The 22,443-nt window shown below is 36.5% G+C and overlaps 1 protein-coding gene across 2 annotated transcripts in view; it reads left to right on the top strand.

The window, feature by feature from the left end:
* Window positions 1-853: 853 nt before the first annotated feature.
* The window catches only part of LOC128993656 (NFX1-type zinc finger-containing protein 1-like), a 45,514-nt gene continuing 23,924 nt past the window's right edge, over window positions 854-22,443 (top strand). Inside the window, exons 1-4 of one of the 2 annotated variants that reach the window (XM_054417717.1) lie at window positions 854-964; window positions 13,344-17,285; window positions 17,787-17,870; window positions 18,713-18,984. In XM_054417717.1, the coding sequence (XP_054273692.1) occupies window positions 13,406-17,285; window positions 17,787-17,870; window positions 18,713-18,984 (4,236 nt within the window). In that variant the 5' untranslated portion in view covers window positions 854-964; window positions 13,344-13,405. The other variant, XM_054417718.1, reaches the window with a different exon arrangement.

The raw sequence follows: 22,443 nt of genomic DNA, 5'->3' as shown, positions 1-22,443 counted from the left end.
CAGCAAGTTTGGTTAGTTTGGTTAGGTTATCACAGTTTAATTTTATAATTAAAAAATATAAAATTTAATTTGAGGCATTTATAGTTTTATTTTATGAACAGAATTATTTTTTCTATTAGTAAACCTTCATTCAATTTTGTCATTATCAGCAAGTTTGGTTAGTTAGGTTAGGTTATGACAGTTTAATTAAAAAATTAACTGTATATTTTTTAGTTTTAGGCCTACAATAATTTTTTTTTAATTTCTAATTTTTAAACTCTCATTTTGTCCGTATTAAAAAACTGCAGCTGAAATAAAAATCGTGCGGCCGGGGATCAATTCTACCAGGCCGTGGCTGGTGTCACCTGTCTATCATGTTACCTTATGGGACTAGTCAACACCATGGTGGAAGGAGTCAACATTACAGTACTTACAACGTCGCCAATTCTACCAGGCCGCGGCCTGGAGTTAAAGGTGGCTGTGGTGCCAACCCAAACTTCTCCTTTTTGGTGGCTGGTTGTCGTAGTGGCTCCATGCCGAACTTCCCGTAGTGCCACCTTGACGCGCTCCCCATGAAACAGAATTAACACTTTTTTGATATTAATTAATCTTAATAATATACAAGTCTAATACCACTAGATCACTAGTCAAAATCAATGATTAAATATTTTGATTGACAATAATAGTCAGCCAATTTTACTACCAAGCAGAAAAAAGTAAACATAACCAATTTCAGATGGTTCTTGTCGTGGTTCTTCTTCTCACTAGAGAGAGGCTAGCAATAGCAAAGCAACACAGAAGATAAAACAGCTGATCTGTACGGCGTAATTTACAGAGTTTGAGTTTACACAAACACAATTATTTTACAAGTCTGGATTCTGCTGGTTCTGATTCACTCACTGATTGTGATTGTGATTGTGATTAATTCTGCATCTTCTTAACTACCCGATCTCGATGTGATGATAGTGATTTGAGTAGTGATTCGGTGAGTGATCTACCAATACCATAGATAAATCCTACTGATGGTGATACCCTCTGATACTACTACTATTAGGTGCAAGGTGCATAATATACTCCATAGTCTCAGTCTTAGAACTTCAGATTTGCAAAAACCCGACCAACTTTGTTAATAGGCCTAGGAGGAGAGCAGAGTAAGTTTTCTCTAACGCAGAGGATACGCGTCCGGTAACCGGACGTGGATTAGGCGTCCGGCAGTTACTGTCATAACCTAACCTAACCAACCAAACTTGCTGATAATTAAAAAATCAAATGAAGGTTCAAATCTCTTCATAACATAAAATTATAAATGCCAAAAATTCTAACAAAAGATGTACAGTTAAGAAGAAATTACATTCAAAGCAAAATCTGTGACAAAAAGTTTAAGAAACCGATGGATTTCGAACCAGGGACCTCTAGGATATCAGCCGAGCACTCTATCCACTACACCACGAACAACGCTGACCGATAATCGTATCGTTGTGGTAATGGCGTTCCGGGACCCCACAACCCGGTGACGTCACTACCGGACGCCTAATCCACGTCTGGTTACCGGACGCGTATCCTCTGTGTTTCTCTAATCATCACTCCTGACTCCTTCCTTGTTAATATTAAATGTAGCATTCAGCTGAGACTTCAACATTCTTTTTGCTGTATTGTTATTTTTGCTTTGCTACCCTACATGTTTAAGTTACATTAACTTACTTTTGGTCCTTACTTTAGGATATTGCGAAATGCAAATATCGATCGATATATTGATTAATCGATTGTTTCATTCGATATATCGTATGGCTAGTTAGTTATACTTAAGGTTAACCTAACCTAACTAACCAAATGATAACTTAGGCTATATCGAATGAAACAATCGAATAATCAATATTTTCATTCGAATGAGTGTAGGACGTAAATTTAAAGTAAAGTGCAGCCGTTTACAGGACTAGGGTCTATTGTTACTGTGATGTGTAGGCCTAATCAAACTTTATGGGACCAGCCCATATAGGCCTAAGATAACTTGCTAGCATAGTTAACCCTCCGAGTGTCCATAGTTTAGGCCTTAATGTCCGCCTATTTTTGGCGCATTTGCAAGGTTTTATTAAAACGGATCTGAGAAGCTTAAAACAATGTTAATTCTACTGTTCTATATACCATTTTGTTTGGAAAATCATGGGCTTTAACCCTAGGAGTGGCAGATCGACAGAAAATGTCGATTTCAAAATGTGCCGCTGGAGTGGCGGGCGACAGAATATGTCGATTTATGTAATGTTTTTTTCAGTTGCATGTTAAGCACATTTAAAGTCGGTGAAATGACATAACTCTTTTACCAATGGAAAGATAAGATTCCGAAGTTTCATTTTATTATAAGAATGAACCTTATAACATAAATATGTCGATCTTATAATGAGTTACATTTAAACGAAAAATACGCGCAAACTCGCGAGCGCCATGTTTTGTTGCGCAATTGTAAAAGATGAGTCATTTCAAAAATAAATAGCAGACGTAATTTTTGTCTCAGACAAAAGCAAGTGGTACCACTGCAACAAGCATGAAGTAATCTTTTATTCTGTATAAAGTATAACGTCATAATACATTCCAACAGCTGATGAACAATTTTTGTAAAAAGCCTATTTTTACGTATTGTCCATGTGGCCAATCGACATAAAATGTAGATTTCTAAATTGCATATATATACCATGTGAAAAGTACAAAAACGTTGTTTTATATACGCTCTTGTAGACGAAGGACAGTAGAATTCAATGTCATTAGGCTGGTCACACAAATAGAAGCTTTTGATTTTTCAAAGCTAAAAAGGAACAGAACACTTGTCATCGTCTAACCTAAAATGGCGGCGTCGTCGTGAGTTTTTGTCCGATAACAAAGACGAAGTGTGGGTTTTATCCCTAATTTTACAGTGTAATGTTCGTTTTAGTTTATTACAAAATAATAATACAAAATAGGCGAAATATTTATGCATTATTTTGCATAAATATCCCTCCGAGCGTCCATCGTCGAAAAATCGACGCGCTACACACTTTGTGTAGTGTCACACGTCGATTTTTCGACGCGCGAACATCGTTTACGGCGAAGGCTCTATGACTGACTGAATCGGATTGAACTGAATCGAGTTAGGTATCGTTCTTTTCGTTATATTCTAAGCTTTCTCCAGAGGTCTGTCTCAGCGCTGTATGTTCTCCGAGCCGATCGTAATTGTAGCAGACAGCTGACGTGCGTATTTGTAAATAGCTAGGTTACCCTTGGACCGATGACTGATGTGTTTTATTACGTTTATCATTGTTTTAGTGTTAAAAATCAAAAGTAGTGATATACGTGGTGCATTATAAGAAGATTTAAGTGATTTTGAAGGGCTGGTTGATGATCCTGAAGAAGTAGGTAGTGATATTGATGTAAATTATCAGCCAGATTCCTAGCTATGGTTAGGCTATGCATTCTTAATAATAATATAATGTTACCTTCTAACGTTCCAAAATGGTGTAGTCATACGACGCGTTTTGGAAAACACTACACTATTTTGGAACGTTAGAAGGTAACATTATATTATTATTAATAACTGACGTTCCAGTAGTAGGAATGAATTCTAATATGCATTCTTAGCTAAACGCTATGTACTGAAATCTGTTTTTTGCCCATAGACATAGACATAGACATAGACATAGACATATTTTATTTGCACATAACATTCTTTACATGTGTTACATACAGAATAGGTGCATTGTCAGAGTTTGAATTGTCAGAATATAAAAAATAAAATAGTAATCAAGATGATAATATAATTAACAAAATTGAATGATAAAACTATTCTAAACTAAAGGGGCATTGTGAAAATCTGCAATTAAATAAAAGGCTCTGTCAATTAAGAGTTCACCTATTTTATCTTTAAAATTATTTTCATTTAGCAATTTATAGTTTGCAGGCAGCACATTGTACAGCCTCAGCCCAGCATATAGTGGACTTTTTTCATAAAGGGTCAAATGGTGCCTTGGAAATCTAAAAATGTTTTCATTTCGAGTATTATATCTATGGTTGATTTGAATTGATTCTGGGAGGTCGTTTTTAGCTGAATGAATGTAGTTTAGTGATTCCAAGATGTACAGTCCTGTTAGGGTGTGGATTTTTAAATTTCGAAAAAGGTTTTTGCATGAACTACGTGGATGAGAGCTGGTCATAATACGGATAATGCGTTTTTGTAGCCTGAATATTGATTTGACTCCGGTAGCCTGACCCCATAAGATTATACCATACCTCAATACTGATTCTACATAAGCATGATAAACCATTTTCAGAGTTTCTTTAGGAACACAGTCCCTTAAGTGCAGAAATACAATTGACATGGATCTAAGTTTACTTTTCAATTGATTCAGATGTACATCCCATTTAAGTGATTCGTCTATGTAAACACCTAGAAATTTATGAGACGTTGCCAATTTAAGGGATTCAATTTTATTACCATTGTTTCTGACAGAAAATTTTATTGTTTGCGTTTTTTCAAGATTAAGTTTTAATCCATTGTTCAAGAACCAACCTTCCATGTCATGAACCACATTTTCAAGAGAAGATAGCATTTCAGAAGTACTATTATTTTTTATCAAGGCTGTTGTATCATCTGCAAAAAGAATTAGTTCCTGATCAATAGCTTTAGGGAGGTCATTAACGTAAATTAGAAAGAATAGAGGACCTAAGATTGAACCTTGGGGCACACCTGCCGATAGGTTTTCCCATGGCGAATAGTACTTGATCTTATCCAGTGTTATTACAGTTCTTTGTTTTCTATTAGAAAGGTAAGAACTCAATAGAGAGTGACAACTTCCCCTAATACCATAATCACTCAGCTTGAGCTGAAGGACTGAGTGATCAACACAGTCAAAAGCTTTGGACAGGTCACAGAAAACACCAGCTGTAGCCTGAGACCCGTCCAAAGCCTGGGTAACCTCATTTATAAACTGTGTTAGTGCAGAACCTGTGCTTAAATTTTTCCTGAATCCAAATTGTTTGTTATAAAATAGATGATTGCTTTCAAAATAACTAACCAATCTCAAATTTATGACCTTCTCAAATATTTTAGAAAAATTACTCAATACAGAAATTGGACGGTAATTGTTAATATCCGATTTTAGGCCCTTTTTAAATATTGGTGAGATTTGGGAAAGTTTTAGTTTATCCGGAAAAATTCCATGTATTAAACACTGGTTAATAATTTGAGATAAAGGTTCAGCAATGATATTAACAGTGGCTTTTATCAATTTAATTGGGATCTCATCCCAGCCAACGGATGATTTGTTTTTTAGTGACAGAACAATCTTTTTGATTTCCTCCACATTAGTTAGCCTGAGGCTGCACAATGATATCCCATTATCATTACAGATATGTTTCACTGAAGCATGGACTCCATTGACAGTAGCCTTTTGAACATTTAAGTTACTTACTGTATTCGAAAAAAAATTGTTAAAAACTTTAGCAATACTTCTAGGATTACCAAGCTCATAACCATTTGTATCTTTCAAAACTATTCTTTCTTTTGGTTTTTGGTTTGTATTGCCAAGCTCTTGATTTACAATTTGCCAAGCTGCCTTAGTTTTGTTTTCTGATGTTTTTATAAAATTGCTATTCGCTAGTAATTTTGCTTTTTTTACAACTTTGTTAAATATGTTTTTATAATGCTTAACATATGTAATAAACTGTTGGTCATTACTGAGCTTGGCTTGCATGTGCAATTGTCGTTTTGTTTTACTTGAAATTTTTATACCTTGAGTAATCCAGTTTACAGAGAAAGACTTGGTTTTAGAATTATTACTATTATTTTTAAGAAACTTTGGAGGAAATATAGAATTAAAAGTCAAAAGAAAATCACTTAAAAAGTTGCTAAAGTTTTCATTTGGGTTCAGGACTGGATCAAATGTAAAATTAATATTTTGGTTTAGATATGTACAAAATTCATCAATTTTTCTATTTGAAATTATTCTTTTGGTATAGGAACTTGTATTATTATTATTACCAGTAGTCAAAATATTCTTATATTGCCCAGGGAGGCTCAGGAATATGGCGTTATGGTCAGATAAACCTAAATCAGTATTCAGTTTATGGTCTACTTTATAAATTTTTTTTGTAATCATGTTATCTATACAAGTAAATGAATTGGCAGTTATTCTAGTTGGCTCATTAAACTGCAAACAGAAACCATTACATTCAACAATTTCCTTAAACCTACTTGTGATTGCATCATCCTTTAAAATGTTTATATTAAAATCCCCTGTTATAAAAACATTTTTCCTTTTGGCTTTTTTTTGTAAACTAACAAGCAGCTTTTCAAGTTTGTCCAAAAACAATTTACTTGAATTATAATTTGGCACTGTATAAATGGAAAAAAATACTGAATTGAAATCTACAAGTTCGATAGCAGAACATTCAAAAATAAAATCTTCATTTAAATAAGAAAACTCCTGTACAGTTAAGTATTTACAATTATTATCAACTAATATACATGAACCACCCCTTAGGCTACTATTTCTTACATAAGAGTCAGCAATTCTAAAATTATCTATTGTATTGAGTAAAGAAATAGAATCATTATCCAACCAAAGTTCATTTAATGACATGACTTTAATATTTAATTTGGACTGTGATAAAAATAAATTGAGCTCTGATATTTTAGTAGAATTTAACCCTTGACAATTGTAGTGCATTACTAAATTAAATTTACTGTAAGTATCGCTGTTTTTTAATGAATCTGAGCTAATATTACTCTGAGCTTTTACACTGTTGAGATTATAAAATTTGTCTAGAACTAGTTTAGCAGGCATTTGGTCTTTGTCAGGATATCTTAGTTTAAAGACAAATGTAAGCTATTATCTAAGGAGGAATCTACATCTATCACCTGATTGCTCTCACCACTTGACACAACACATTTACTCTGCTTTTTGGCACTTGACACTGATGGTTTACTCTTCAACACCTCATTGTAGTTGAGATGACCAGGAACCGTTCGGGAGCCTGTGGAGCCAACATCAGGAACTTCTATTGCAGAGGGATGTTGTTGTGTTGAGGGATGTTGTTGTGTTGAGGGATGTTGTTGTGTTGAGGGATGCTGATCCGGTGATGACTGCTGTTGAGAGCTACTAGGTGGTGATTGTAGCTGAAGTTGAAATTGATGTTGTGAAATCACTTCTCTTGATTGTGATACTTTTTGTAATTCTTGTCGAAGTTTGAGGGTGAATTGGGGATGGGAGAGTCCATGATGGAGAACACGCTGAGCTCCTGGTTGCATGTTGGTGACAACTATGACCGGTACACCGGTGATATCATGAAACTCGCTTATCTTCATGGCAAAATGCTCAATCTGCACAAGATCTCGGACACACCCCATTGGGGAGCAGATTAGCACTCTGAAGCTCTTGATCTTAATGTTATCTGTAAGATCTTTGAAAGCAGAGTTATAAGTATCCAGTGTGGGTTTGCCGTTGAAGTGTTCTTTGGTTATAAGGCTATATACCGTTGCTTGTTTAGGATTGGTCCTTTGGCATGTCAAAAAGTTTGTTATGCAATCTTTTAAATCAGGCTTCCCAAAGTGTTTCCTAAAAGCCACGGCCACACCCGCAGTCATTCTTCTTGGGTGATGGAAGTCGCCGGAGATGGTATGGGCGAAGGCTACAGAATTATCGTTCCTTAGCCCCTCAATTACCTTATACATATCTGCCTCCACCACTTGTATCCCCTTTGCCTTTTTGGTGATATCAAAAAAAGACTCCTCACAGAATACCGGCACCTTATCAGCCTGATTGTTTGAGCTATTTTTCAGGCGATTTAGGTTGTTTCCATAAATACAGAGCTTAATCATTTTTGAAATTTCTTTTTTCCCAGAACGGTTGAAGTGCAATCCATGCTTTGTGTACATTTGTCTTGGTAGTAAGTTGATGGGGAGAAATTTAGCATGATCACTTTGGCTAATGATTTTTTCAAGTTCCATGTTTATTAAGGCTACTTGGTTATTTAAACCAGGAACATCATGCCTGTAGGGCAAGCCTGCAATAATTAAATTTGTGTGAGCGGTCTTCTCAATAATCTCCTGATACTTAGCAGTTAGTTTATTGTCACCACCTACAATATCGTTGCAACCTCCAATGACAATAACTGTGTCGGATTTAGTAAACGTTTTAGTAAGTTTGTCAAGGCTGTTTACCACTCCATTTAGCTGAGCGTTTGGCTTGTAGATGACAGAAATATTTACATTTGTAGTAGGCCATATTTCAATGAGGTTTCTGTACAAATCCCTACCATGACTATCGGAAATCAACAGTAAATCATTTTTCTTTGAACTTTGAAGTCCAAGCTTGTAGTTTTTAGTAGTCTTAGTAAGTCCAATTTCATTAAATTTCACTAAATGTTGAGGTGTGTGAACAGGCATTCTCTCAGATGTAACTGAATCTACTGGCAACTCCTTTAAAACAGGTGTTTCTTTAGATGACAATAATTCATATCTGTTAGATAGGTTGATTGAGTCAGTGACAACTTGTGATCTGTCTACAAATTTAGCAAAATGTTTAGGCACTACAAAGCTGTCATCAGTAATTTCTGTAAGTTTTTCATCTTTCAGAAGCTGTATTTCATTTTTTAGTTTTTCATTTTGCAGACTTGAATTTTCAGAATCACTTTGAAGTAGTCTTATTATTTCTTTATGAGAGTTAGATTCTTCTGTAAATTTACTTTCCATATATGCAATTTTCTTCTTCAATGCTGCATTCTCTCTTATTAGTTCAGGGTCAGGTAACGGGTATGGTTGAATGGTTTCCATTAGATGTAAGTTCTGTCTTTTTAAGCTGTCGACTTGAGTTTGAAGCAATTTTAATCTCTTATTGAGTGTATGTAGTTCTTCACTTTCAACTACATCTTTTTTATTGTTAGTCCCTCCTGAGGGAGTTTTTTCTATCAGTACATTTACATTGGCAACTGATGCGTTTTCTTTCAAATACATAATTTCTTTGTTTTTATCACTCAGTAACCCTTTTAAAGTATAATTTTCTTCTGATAAATTGTTTAGTTTCAGTTGTAGATTTTGAACTGTTTCCTCTGCCTCAAATTCTAATACTTGAAGTGATGATTCAACTTTTTCCTTTTCAAATTTCAATTGAAGCATGTCCTCGTTGGCTTTATTTAAAAAATTACTTAACTGATGTAATTTATCCTCCAAATCAATTGAGAATTCATTAGAGAAAACCTCTTCAAGCCCCGAGTGTAATATTAACACTGACTTATCATTAGCTTGATTTTGACATAAGCTAGTCTCAGGTGTACTGGATATAACATCTAATATGTCTGCAGAGATAGCACTTTCATTGTGAGTGATGTTATTTGGAGTTTCCAAAGTGTTGCATTTAGTGGGTGATTTTATAACTGATTTGAAATCAAAGTCATCAATATTTAATTTGAGCTTATTTTCATCTATGTATTTTTTGAGTTGACATTTAGATCTGAATATTTTTCCCTTAGGAGAATAGTAGTAAATGTCAACTTTTCCTTTAGTTGTTCCTTTTTTTCGGGTAGTCTGTTTCCTTACCCACCCATCTATATACTATTTATATCTATTTATACTTATTATATCGCATAACTTATTTATTTGCAAATCTACTTCCTTATATTATTATATATTTGTAATCCTCATAAAATTTAGAACAAAGTGGCTATTTTAAAATATTTATAGGCCTATAATTTATACAATTTCATTGAGCGCGAACTTATTTTTTTTTTTTCAATTTTTCCAAAATAATTTTTATTTTTACCTAAAAAAATTTTTTTGAAACAAATATTCCTTAGGTTTTATGTATGATATTGAAGCCCATAATTTTCCAAACAAAATGGTATATAGAACAGTAGAATTAACATTGTTTTAAGCTTCTCAGATCGGTTTTAATAAAACCTTACAAATGCGCCAAAAGTAGGTGGACATTAAGGCCTAAACTATGGACACTTGGAGGGATATTTATACATGTGTGATCCAAAATAGGATAAAAAGTTAGTGAAGTTTTGTGAGCTATAACAGCTGATCAGTTGTTTTGTTTACATTTTTGCTTTTGTGAAAACCAAATATTCTATTAGCCTACTTATCTTATTTAGTTATTCTTATATAGAATGATATTATTGGCTTCAAAAAAAGAATGGTTTTATCATATTGATTTATTAGTAGAGGGCATTTGTGGATCCATCAACGTGTAGTTGAAGAAATTGACGTTTTCCAATTTTTCCGTATTATTGCTAGTAAATCTATACAAATAATTATTTTGTGTACATTATGATTTGTCTATGTAGAGGAATAAATTCTGAACAAAATGCTTATTTTGAATTGTGCAATTCAAATTTACGTTACATGTGAAATGTGTTTGCTTTTGAAATAAAATTAGAAACATTTATAAATTTTCTTTTTTTTACTTTTTTTCTAAATATATACCCTTCTAAAATTGCTTTGTATTACCATTTTTGAATTCTACTGACTATTACGAACAAAATGAATATATGGTTCAATAGTTTATCTCTACATACCTACTAATTTTATACAGATTTTTGAAGAACTCCCTTACAAATTCACCAAAATGAGCGTGCCACTCCACAAAGCCTATACTGAAAATCGGTCTTGCCACTCCTAGGGTTGATATCATACATAAAACATAAGGAATATTTGTTTCAAAAAAATTTGTTAGGTAAAAATAAACATTATTTTAAAAAAATTGAAAAAAAAATAAGTTCGCGCTCAATGAAATTGTATAAATTATAGGCCTATAAATATTAGAAAATAGCCACTTTGTTCTAAATTTTATGAGGATTACAAATATATAATAATATAAGGAAGTAGATTTGCAAATAAATAAGTTATGGGCAAAAAACAGATTTCAGTACATATGTAGCGTTTAGCTAAGAATGCATAGCCTAACCATAGCTAGGAATCTGGCTGATAATTTACATCAATATCACTACCTACTTCTTCAGGATCATCAACCAGCCCTTCAAAATCACTTAAATCTTCTTATAATGCACCCACGTATATCACTACTTTTGATTTTTAACACTAAAACAATGATAAACGTAATAAAACACATCAGTCATCGGTCCGAGGTTAACAAAGCTGTTTACAAATACGCACGTCAGCTGTCTGCTACAATATTTTCGGAACTAAAATGAATAGCGCTTAGAAACAGACCTCTGGAGAAAGCTTAGAATCTAACAAAAAGAACGATACCTAACTCGATCCAGTTCAATCCGATTCAGTCAGTCATAGAGCCTTCGCCGTAAACGATGTTCGTGTGTCGAAAAATCGACAAGTAAGTGACGCTCGGAGGGTTAAGTTAGAACATTAAGTTGTAGCCTCCTACTAGGGTGTAAGTAAACTTTGTAGGTAGTGATGGCAAAATTTCTCAAAACATCGATTAAAAAGGAAATCGATGGCACAAGAACATCGAGTCCTTAACATCAATGTTTTTAAAACATCGATGAGAAAAATAATGTAAAAGAAGGGGGGAAATGCTAGTGACGTCGCAAGTACCTAAGTTAAACGACATTCCAACAACGGAAAACAATAAAACAATTATTCTTTTTTTTTAAGTTTATTTAGGCCTAACTTAACATTGATATTTAAGTTTAAACATTTTGATTTGAAACATTTAAGTTAACAGAAAAATATAAGAATGTTAGATAAGAAGAAATCCATATTAAACTTAAGTTACCTAACTTATATGTTTTATTGGCCTAACAACCGTTTTAACTGAAAATAAATGTTAAACTAACATAAAATAAAAATAACCTCATATTAAATTATAACGTTAGTGTAAAATTGTAAAATAAGCTATGTTAAACTAACATCTAACATATTAGACTAAATGTAAAACAAAATAGGCAAATAAAACAAAATGTAAGCAAATGAATGCCACTGGCCAAGTGACACACGCCCTAGCCTTCTCGGCTATCTGTGCTTGGAGACTGAGGAGTCAAAAACCGGTATTTAAGCTGACGCCAACGATTGCGAACTGATAGCACCTTTGTTAATGAAAATTTCAACCGGAATAAAGTGTGCAATAGTTGATGTAGTAACTACCTTTTTAACCAGTGTGGAAAGTAGCTTTCAATTATAGGCCTACCTTTGGGCATAGACAAAAAGAATGAAATATATACTGTCAGCCGTGCTGCGGTTGCCATGGTTACCATAGGTTCCGGCGCACACCGCTGTAGTTTACGTAGCGCGTACGCCGTAACTACCGTGGTGCTCCAAGCGGTGTGCGCCAGAACCTACGGTAACCGCAGCACAGCTGACGGTCTATATTTAATTCTTTTTGTCTATGCTTTGGGCTATGCCTTATTCATCTATAAAGCTATCTTTGTGCACAGCATATGTTTTTGGCTTGAAACAGTCAGATATTGTATTTGCAAGGGTTCATATGTAGATAGTTAGTTAGTTTTGCCAGCATATCTGGAAAAATGCACACTTAATAATATGCAAACCAACTGCTGTTCTGAATATACAAAGGTTTTAACTGACTACAAGATCCACGTCCGTAGAATGGGTACATATCTAGTAATATGGTACCAGCCCAAGTAGTTAAACTTCTAAAGAACACTGGAGATAACAATGAGCCAGTTAAACTAATAGATAAACCGTTTCTAAAGTTTAAACCACTTTGGAGAAACCGGCCCTTAGAATCAATCTTTGATCAATATTAACATGTACAATTTACACACAGGTACGCTCGTAATATGCATTTGTTTGAACCTATACCAAAAGGCATAATAATCCAAATGTACAAACAAACAAATATTACATTTAATAGGCCAACGTGTTTTGTATTACTTTTTTATTTAAATTCAAGTTTTATTCAAACTAAGTAGGCTAAAAAGTAAAAATTTTTATGGTTAGAAGTTTAAGAAAATTGTTTGAAAAATAAACAAGAAATTGTTTTAAACAAAGTTTATAATGTAGGTTCTCACATTACAGTATTTTAAAACCAAAATACAACATATTAAAGAATTACATGATCCTTATTAGTTACCATTAAAATGTACAACAGATTGCCTTTAACTTCAGTTTTCTGGCCGATTTCATCTCCTCCTTTATAGGCCATCAGGATAATAGGCAACAAGAATGATTGGAGTCCTGATTTTCAAGTTCTACTGTATTCTGTTAAAGGGGAGGTGTTCAATTTACAGTCGGGCCTAATTTTAAAATCCTAACCAATTTCGAAATTTTTTAAATGTGGACCACTTCTAATTTCTTGTTGGTGTCTTATCTATCATGTTCGAGGGAGGAATACAAATTCATTATATTGGTTACATTTATTCTTACTAACGTCTTTGATAATAATATAATCCTCATGTTTCAGGTCTCCGCACAGTGTTGATAAGCACATGGGTCACATAACTTAGAAACCGTGCAGCATCCAATATGGAACCAGACAGAGGAAGAGGAAAGAGAGGCGGAGGAAAGCCTTTTAGAGGAAACGCTGGAAGGCAAAGACATTTTGGAGGAAACAAGAACAAAAATGCACCCAATGTTAATCAACATCCGAATCCTAATCAGTTCAGAGAAGGCATGGGGCCAAATCAGCCACCACCATTTACAGGACACGCACCTCCTGCTATGGATCCCAGGAGATTCCAACAACCCTTTGCACCTCCGACATACCCTCCGCAATTCGGAAATCCTCCCCCACGATTTCCTCAACAGTTTTCTCCCCCTCCTCCACAATTCCATCAGCAGTTCTCTCCTCACCAACCACCTACTCATAGACCAGAATACAGTCCGCATCATGGTTTCTATCAAAATCCTGTGGGAGGTTCCCATCCAGTATTTAATGAAAACAGAAGAAATGTTCACAGTTTTAACCAGGAATCACCGCAAATGCGCCCAGATGGCCTGTCGAGGCCACCTTCAAATTTTGACTTTAGTCAACCAGCAGATCCTTACAATCCTGAACTACCATATCCAAAGACAGATGAAAGATCCAAACAGGAAAATAACCAGGGGCGTGCCCAGAGGGAAAAACGAGCCCCAAGGTTTAATGTTCCAAGAGATCGTAGATCAGGAACACCTAGTGGACACACTTGGAACTCTGAAACTAATTTACACCGTGTGAACAGTGTAGAAAGCTTAAAATCAGAAAAGAGTGTAAATCTTGATACGAGTAACCAGAAGTCCCAGAATAGAGGTGGTAGAAAGAGGAGGGACCCTCGGAATAGTAATAACCAAACACCCAACAATATGTTTAGTAACCCACCTGAAATGGGTGCAGACATGAGTGACAACTGGCAGCATATCAGACGTGCATCCCAAAGTAATGATATAGATAATATCTCAAATTATTCTGGATACAGTCAGAAAAGCGAAACACACTTTAGAGGAAGGGGAAACATGAGAGCAAGAGGACGAGGTAGGGGCAATGGAGCAAGGGCAAATAACTTTGAAAGACCACAGAGTAGAAATTCTTCAACTGGTGATTTTGTCAATGATTTTGAAAATTTGAATCTAACCATGGAATCAGGTCTTGGAAATAAGCAATCAAGAAACATACAGAAAAACCGAAGAGGACGAGGAAAGAATCAGGATTCCAAAGATAATAAGTCAGATCATAACGAAGGTGGTGAAAACATTAGGCTTTCTTTGAGTGATGAAGATAATACAAATCTAAGCAGCGATACACCCACCGATTCAAACAAGAGTGAGAGTAACCAAACGGTTGGAAATGACAATATAGAAAGTGGGGCTCAGCAACAAAAAGACAAGTCAAAGAAAAATCAACGCAAATCAAAAAACAAAAATAATACAGCTCAAATGAAGTCTAATGAACAAGTATCAAACATTACAGTCGAACAACTTGAAAATTTAAAGAAGCAAGACCCCTTGATAATCATCGAAATATTATCTGCCAAAGAAAGTGAATTCGGATCAATATTTCAGGACACTTTGGAACCAGACATTTTGATTTTGGCAGTTGAAGTATTAAGTAAAATCTGTGAATCACCCTCCAGTCAAATGAGAGCTGAAGTATTGAGGCAGGCCAGTTTGCCTTCTTTTGCAGATCAGTTGTTCACTTGTGTTACAGAGTTTCCCTATCTCGAAGACGAGAAAATGCTACAACAAGTAAATCAGTTTTTTGAAAACACTATTTTGTTTTACGAAACATTGGCGGATTTCATGCCTAGCGCTGTGAGAATGTGGCATAATCATGTAGTGGAAGTACAAAAGTCTTTAAAAATAATGACAAAAAATCCCAAGATTGAATTAAACTGCAACCTTGTTAGCATGGCAAAAAATCTCCTGAATGAAATAGGTCAAAACCTGAAGGAAGATGTGGAAAAACCAAAAGAATCAAGAAATGAGAAGAAAAAAGAAAAATATTTTCCTGAACCGGTTGGAAATTTTAGAACTGTATCTCTTTACCCACGACCAGAAGATGTGTATGAAGAACAGCCTTTCCTGTACCCAAACATAATCCAAGGTCCATATCAAAGTGTGGAACATTATCTTGACATACATTTTAAACTTCTCAGAGAAGATTTCATGAGCCCAATCCGCCAAGCAATGAGAGTTTATAAAAAGCAATGCAACACCAAAGACCGATTCAAAAGAGTAGATAATGTCCGAATTTACAGAAAAGTAAAATTCCTTCACTCCAAAACTGTACTCGACACTGTTGGTTATGAGGTTTGTTTTGACGTTGATAAAAAAATCAACAGAGTGAATTGGGAATTCTCTAATAGATTTATGTATGGATCTCTACTCTTATTTACTAATGACAATTTTGATTCATTCTTTTTGGCCACTGTTGCCAATAGAAATGTAAAGGAATTGCAGGACAAGCTTGTTACAGTAGAACTGGTTCAGAATCCAGAAAATGTAAAATCCATCCTGGGAAAAGAGTTTATTATGGCTGAAAGTGAAGCTTATTTCAATCCCTATTTCCACGTACTCAAAGCGTTGCAGAGGTTCAACGAAACTAATTTTCCTCTCGGCAAGTACATTGTCGAGGTTAGCACAGAAACAGAGCCTCCAAGATATTTGGGTTTTGATGACCAATATGTAATCAATGGGCTTGGACAGACTTTTGGGTGCAGAGTTTTGGATTACAGGGATTGGCCCACACCCGAGCAACTAGGATTGGACCCTTCTCAATATGGGGCCTTCAGGGCTGCTCTTACCAACGATCTCACCGTCATTCAAGGTCCTCCAGGAACTGGGAAAACATTCTTAGGTTTAAAAATCGCTCATGCACTGCTCAAGAATGCTCATGTATGGAATGAGAATAGCACACCTATATTCGTTGTTTGTTTTACCAACCACGCTTTGGACCAGTTCTTGGAGGGACTTCTCCCTGTCACTACTAAACTCGTAAGAATCGGTGGAAAGAGCAAAGGTAGTGAACTTGATAAATTTAATATCCGTGAAAGAAGAAGAGAACACAGTTACTACAAGAAAGCTCAAGGAAGAGAAATCAGGGACTTGAAACTGAAAATGTCTACCGTTTTCAAAGACATACAAGTCTACCAGTCCAATTTAAGAGCTTTAGAACACACTACTGGTGTTGTTTCTTTGGCCACTTTGAAACTTGTGATGGGCGATGAACAAAGAAACTACTTCAGTGGGGACGAAGACTTCTTAGATTGGCTCCTGGAAGGGGTAGCAGGGTCCAAGGAAAAAGACAAAGTTAAAATCACCATCACAGCTGACAGAGGAGTAGTAAGGGAAGCTCCAAAAGTGGATCCTCTCGTAGCCGATGCTGAAGATTTGAGGGTCAAGCAAGCATTCTTTGATACAATCGATCTAGACCTGAATGTTGGTCCGTCAGAAGACACTGTGATTGTACAGTTTGCTTGTGTCTTGGACAATTTGGCTAAAAAATATGACCAACTGTCACAACAGCTTGGTGGCAAAAACAAATTGCACAGATCTCAGCTTTTACAAATCAGTGAAACAAAAAATAGCTTAGGTTTGACCATCACACACCTGAGGAAAGAACTCGTGGAGGCTAAAAAATGCCCCCGATCTGTTACTGAAAAGTTTAACCTACAGGAGCAAAGATATTTACGAGGTCTCAAGCCAGACGAAAGATGGAGGCTGTATCATTCTTGGATAGAAATATTGCGTGACGGACTCACCGTCACTCTGGGACAGAAAGATACAGAATACAAGGATTATTCTTATCGGTATGAGCAGATGCGGCAGAGCGATGATTTGCAGATTTTGAGAACAGCCAATGTGGTTGGAACAACGACAACTTTGGCGGCCAAGTTCCAGCCGATGTTCGAAGCTCTTGCACCCAGAATAGGTAATTGATGTAATTGATTGTAGCATTGTTGTAAGTTTATTTCATAAAACAATTAATGCAAGCGGGATGTATGCCTAACACTTAGACAAAATCAATTTATTTTTAGCTTCTAACTTTTTTCAGGAGAAGATATCTTGGTAAATATTGTTTGTTTGTGCAATGTCATGATAAGGATTCCTCTAACTCTGTAGGTTTAATATTAGGTGAATGGATAGTGAATAAGTATCCATTATATTTTGATCATGTTGGTGCTTTTAAAGATAAATATGTACTACTATCAATGATATAAATAATTATTTGATAATATTAAAAGGCGAACTTTGAAAATCACATAGCTGGGATAAAGTTGGTTTTGAAAACTGATAAGTTCATCAACAGGTTTTTAGTTATAGAAATCTATACTTTTAAAATTCAAGCAGCAATTATAACTAAAACTACTAAATGAATTTTTCTTCCAAGCTTTAGCAGTAAGCTCTTCTAATTCATAATTTATCTCAACAGTGATTGTAGAAGAGGCCGCTGAAGTTCTAGAAGCGCATATTATTGCATCCTTATCAAAAAGCTGTGAACACTTGATACTTATTGGTGAGTAGATAAAGTAAAATTTATCTATATCTGTTATTAGATAAGTGCACTGATTGTAAAACTTGTTTCATACCCAAGGTTTTGTCAAAGGTTTTCTAATCAATATCTGGGTTGATTTTTACAAGTTATAAAATCTTCAGTTTGTTTTTACTTCTTACAAAATATTCTCAACATTCCTGGTTGTCTAATTGTTTTACCAGTAAATTGTGTGAAAAATTAACCTAATTATTTCATCAAGTAAATTGACAACTGCATAAAACTATTTCATATTATTCTTTCAAAGAATGTTTTTATACGAGACCATCATAAGGAAGAAACATATTGCCTTTAACTTTGGAATTTAGTATTAGTAGATCTTTGAAATGTTCTCAATAGCCAACTAATTTTGACTGAAAGCTTAATTTAATGTTTCATGGTTACTTGAAAAGAACTGGTCTTATTGGACCAAAATAAAAGACTCGGGTCTTCAGAAACATGAAACTGATCTATAAGACTTAATTTTGATATGAAAACTACTGAATTGTTTGACAACACCTAAATGCTTGGTTTCATGTATGTTGATTCCTAGCGTTTTAATACAACAGTAGATCTATTGAATTTATCGGTCAATATTTATTGATTTTTCCCTCCTATAAAATCAATAGTTTAAATTTGTTTACAGTATTTTACGTGCTTTTATTGTTGTCCGTTTGACCGACCTCTTAGGTTATTCACACAATGCTCGGACCCAAGTCGGATCAATTAACAACGTTTCTATATGAATTTTTCTAAGGGAACAGACAAAAGTTTCAAGCTATCAAGGTCTGAATCAGAGAGTTTCTACTGTCGCTGAAATTGTCCAGGTGATCACAAACAGCTGCGACCAAGCGTGGCGGAAACACGAATGGCTCGGCAGTACCACCTGGACGTCTCGTTGTTTGAACGGTTGGTGCTGAACGACATGGCCTGTCACACGCTGACTCTGCAGCATCGGATGCGGCCGGAGATCTCTAAACAGCTGGTGCCGACCATCTACCCGCTGCTGAGAGACGATCCTAGCGTCCTGGACCGACCAAGCATCCGAGGAATGGACAAGAACGTCTTCTTTATGACTCACAACCACTTTGAGGATGAGGTAGGTGATTTTGTTTCAACAGAAATTCCAATTGTTCATATTGTATAATCCTGTGGTTAAATATTATAGTTAGCTGAATGATGGGGTTAGCAATGTGAGAGTTTTAGATGCAGGGTGTCTAGTAGTCGGGAAAATCGGGAAAGTCGGGAATTAGTATTGAATTTCAAAATGGTCTTGAAAAGTCGGGATTTAGTCTTAAATTTGATTTCAAAGTCGGGAATTTTCATGATTTTGCCGCGATCGTCGTCTTGCGTTTACGTAACCGCAAAAGCCAATGATGATGTCTACACGGCCTCGGGAAATGTTCACGATTTTTCCGCGATAGTGGACGACGACGATGACGTTTTCCGAAACCACGAGAGACGACGATGACGTTTCTGTGACAGCGGGAGACGACGATGACGTTTCTGTGATAGCGGGAGACGACGATGACGTTTCTGTGACAGCGGGAGACTACGATGACGTTTCTGTGACAGCGGGAGACTACGATGACGTTTCCGTGACCGCGGGAGACGACGATGACGTTTCCGTGCCCGCGAGAGACGACAATGATGCCTACACGGCCGCGGGAAAGGTTCATGATTTTGGCGTGATCGCGGACGACGACGATAACGTTTCCGTGACCGTGGGAGATGACGGTGATGTCCAAACAGCCGCGGGAAATGTTCATGATTTTGCCGCGATCGCGGACGACGACGATGGCGTTTCCGTGACTGCGGGAGACGACGATGACGTTTCCGTGACCGCGGGAGACGACGATGATATCTGCTCGGCCGTGGGAAATGTTCATGATTTTGTCACGATCGCGGACGACGACGATGACATTCCGTGACCGCGGGAGATGACGATGACGTTTCCGTGACCGCGGGAGACGACGATGATGTCTACACGGCCGCCGGAAATGTTCATGATTTTGCCGTGATCGCGGACGATTACGATAACGTTTCCGTGACCGCGGGAGATGACGGTGATGTCTAAACAGCCGCGGGAAATGTTCATGATTTTGCCGCGATCGCGGACGACGACGATGACGTTTCCGTGACCGCAGGAGACGACGATGATATCTGCTTTGGCCACGGGAAATGTTTATGATTTTGTCACGATCGCGGACGACGACGATGACGTTTCCGTGACCGTGGGAGATGACGATGACGTTTCTGTGACCGCGGGAGATGACGATGAGGTCTACACGGCCGCGGGAAATGTCCATGATTTTGCCGTGATCGCGGACGATGACGATAACATTTCCGTGACCGCGGGAGATGACGGTGATGTCTGAACAGCCGCGGGAAATGTTCATGCTTTTGCCGCGATCGCGGACGACGACGATGACGTTTCCGTGACCGCGGGAGACGACGATGATATCTGTTCGGCCGCGGGAAATGTTATTGATTTTGCCGCGATCGAGGGAGATGACGATGACGTTTCCGTGACCGCGGGAGACGACGATGACGTTTCCGTGACCGCGGGAGACGACGATGATATCTGCTCGGCCGCGGGAAATGTTCATGATTTTGTTGCGATCGCGGACGACGACGATGACGTTTCCGTGACCGCGGGAGATGACGATGACGTTTCCGTAACCGCGTGAGATGACGATGACGTTTCCGTGACCGCGGGAGACGACGATGATGTCTACACGACCGTGGGAAAGGTTTATGATTTTTCCGCGATCGCGGACGATGACGATGACGTTTCTGAGACCTCGGGAGACGACGATGATGTCATTGATGTCTACAAGGCCGCAGGAAATGTTTATGATTTTGCCGTGATCGCGGACGACGTCGATCACGTTTCTGTAACCGCTGCAGTCAATGATGATGTCTCAACGTACAGTACGTGGAAGATTTCATGATAAAAAAAAACAAATTTGCTAGTTAGAACTTTTGATTGCTGCATTATTTCTTTACTTGAAAACACCACATTGTCATAATACTACTTTATGACAAAGACAGGGGTTGGTGTAGTATTATTCAGAAAATTTTGTTAAGCTTTAAAAATTGGTATCGGTATCAAGAATCGAGAATCGATACATTTCAGTATCAACACCCACTAATTGTTGAAAAAACTAGTCTTGAATAATCTGGAATTAGTCTTGAAAAGTCTGGAATTAGTCTTGAATTTTAGAATGGAAATAAACTAGACACCCTGTAGATGGTTTGAACTTACAAATTAAAAGGTTAAGTTTAAACTACCAGATTATTCACATGTGGCTCTTCAGCCATCACCAGATCGTCGTATAAGAACCTGAGGTGTTTCAAGGTTGGGAAAAAATACTCATTAACACATTATCTTACTAGTATTATAAATGTGAAAGTTTGTGTGTTTGAAGTTCAATCACACATTAACTACTGATCAGATTGAGCTGAAATTTGGTATGATGATGGCTTACATTCTCGATTAATATATAGACATAGACATACTCTTATGTCAAAGATCCTTTCAGGCTCCGCCCCAGTGGCTTTGGAGATTCCTATGCTAACCTTATCAGTATCTATATATTAATAGTTCATATTTAAAATGAATTAAAGAATTTTGCCAGCTTTTTTAACTACACAAGTTAGTTGGTTCTAAGATATTCAAAAGTTATAGGGTTTACCAATAGGGTGCAGCACTAATTATAATTTTTTTTCATTTACGACAACCGCTAATTTTTAACCAACCAGCAATAAAAGCTGTGATACACAATGGGAACTGGCAAAATAGGAGTGTTTACAGTTATGCTTATGTTTTTGTTTTTTAAATAATTTGTGATATTGTGCGAATATTTGGTAATTTTCTTTTTTCTGTTGTTTAGGTACAGTGGTAGAACATTATTATGGCTATGGTAGATGTGTCATACTATAGCATACTGTAAATTAAAAGAACTAAATTTTCTCAAACCTTGTCCTTTGCCATTGCAAACACAAAGCACGAGTATAACCGCAATAAGCATTTTCATACTGATTCGCCAACCCCGTATGAAAGAGGGGTACTCTGCTAGTACATCATATAGAAACAAAAAACGTCGGCTTTAAATAGTTTTTAAACAGGCCTATTGTATTGTGACGCGAGCACAGTCAGAACGGTTTGGAGGCATGCAACAACACAGTACCCGCAAGGCAAAAACAGCAAAATTAAACGTTTTTATATGTAAAACACCTGATCCGGAAACACCATGAAAAAGAATGAACATATAAAGTTTTAACACTTTGGTAATCTAAAGACCGCCAGTTTATATTCTGAGAAAACTTATTTTTCTAAGCACAATTAATTATTCCTAAGTTATAATCAAAGTAAAGAACATCATCAGCTGATTCACTCGTTAATATAGACATTGGTCAAGTTAGTTTCTCATATATTGTACTGGTTCATTAAGATATATTCCTAAAGTCTGGACCACATAAGTTTGCAGTTGGTGGCAGCCAAATTCAAGACAAGGCTAGTGCGACGTTGCCACATCGCCAATGACAACACAAA

The sequence above is a fragment of the Macrosteles quadrilineatus genome, unplaced genomic scaffold (assembly GCF_028750875.1).
Source record: "Macrosteles quadrilineatus isolate MER2022 unplaced genomic scaffold, UCM_ALF_1.0 Scaffold_4__1_contigs__length_99947679, whole genome shotgun sequence".
In the NCBI taxonomy this organism is placed as follows: Eukaryota; Metazoa; Arthropoda; class Insecta; order Hemiptera; family Cicadellidae; genus Macrosteles; species Macrosteles quadrilineatus.
The sequence above is the reverse complement of the archived record's forward strand: the minus strand, read 5'-3'. Positions and strand labels throughout refer to the sequence as shown.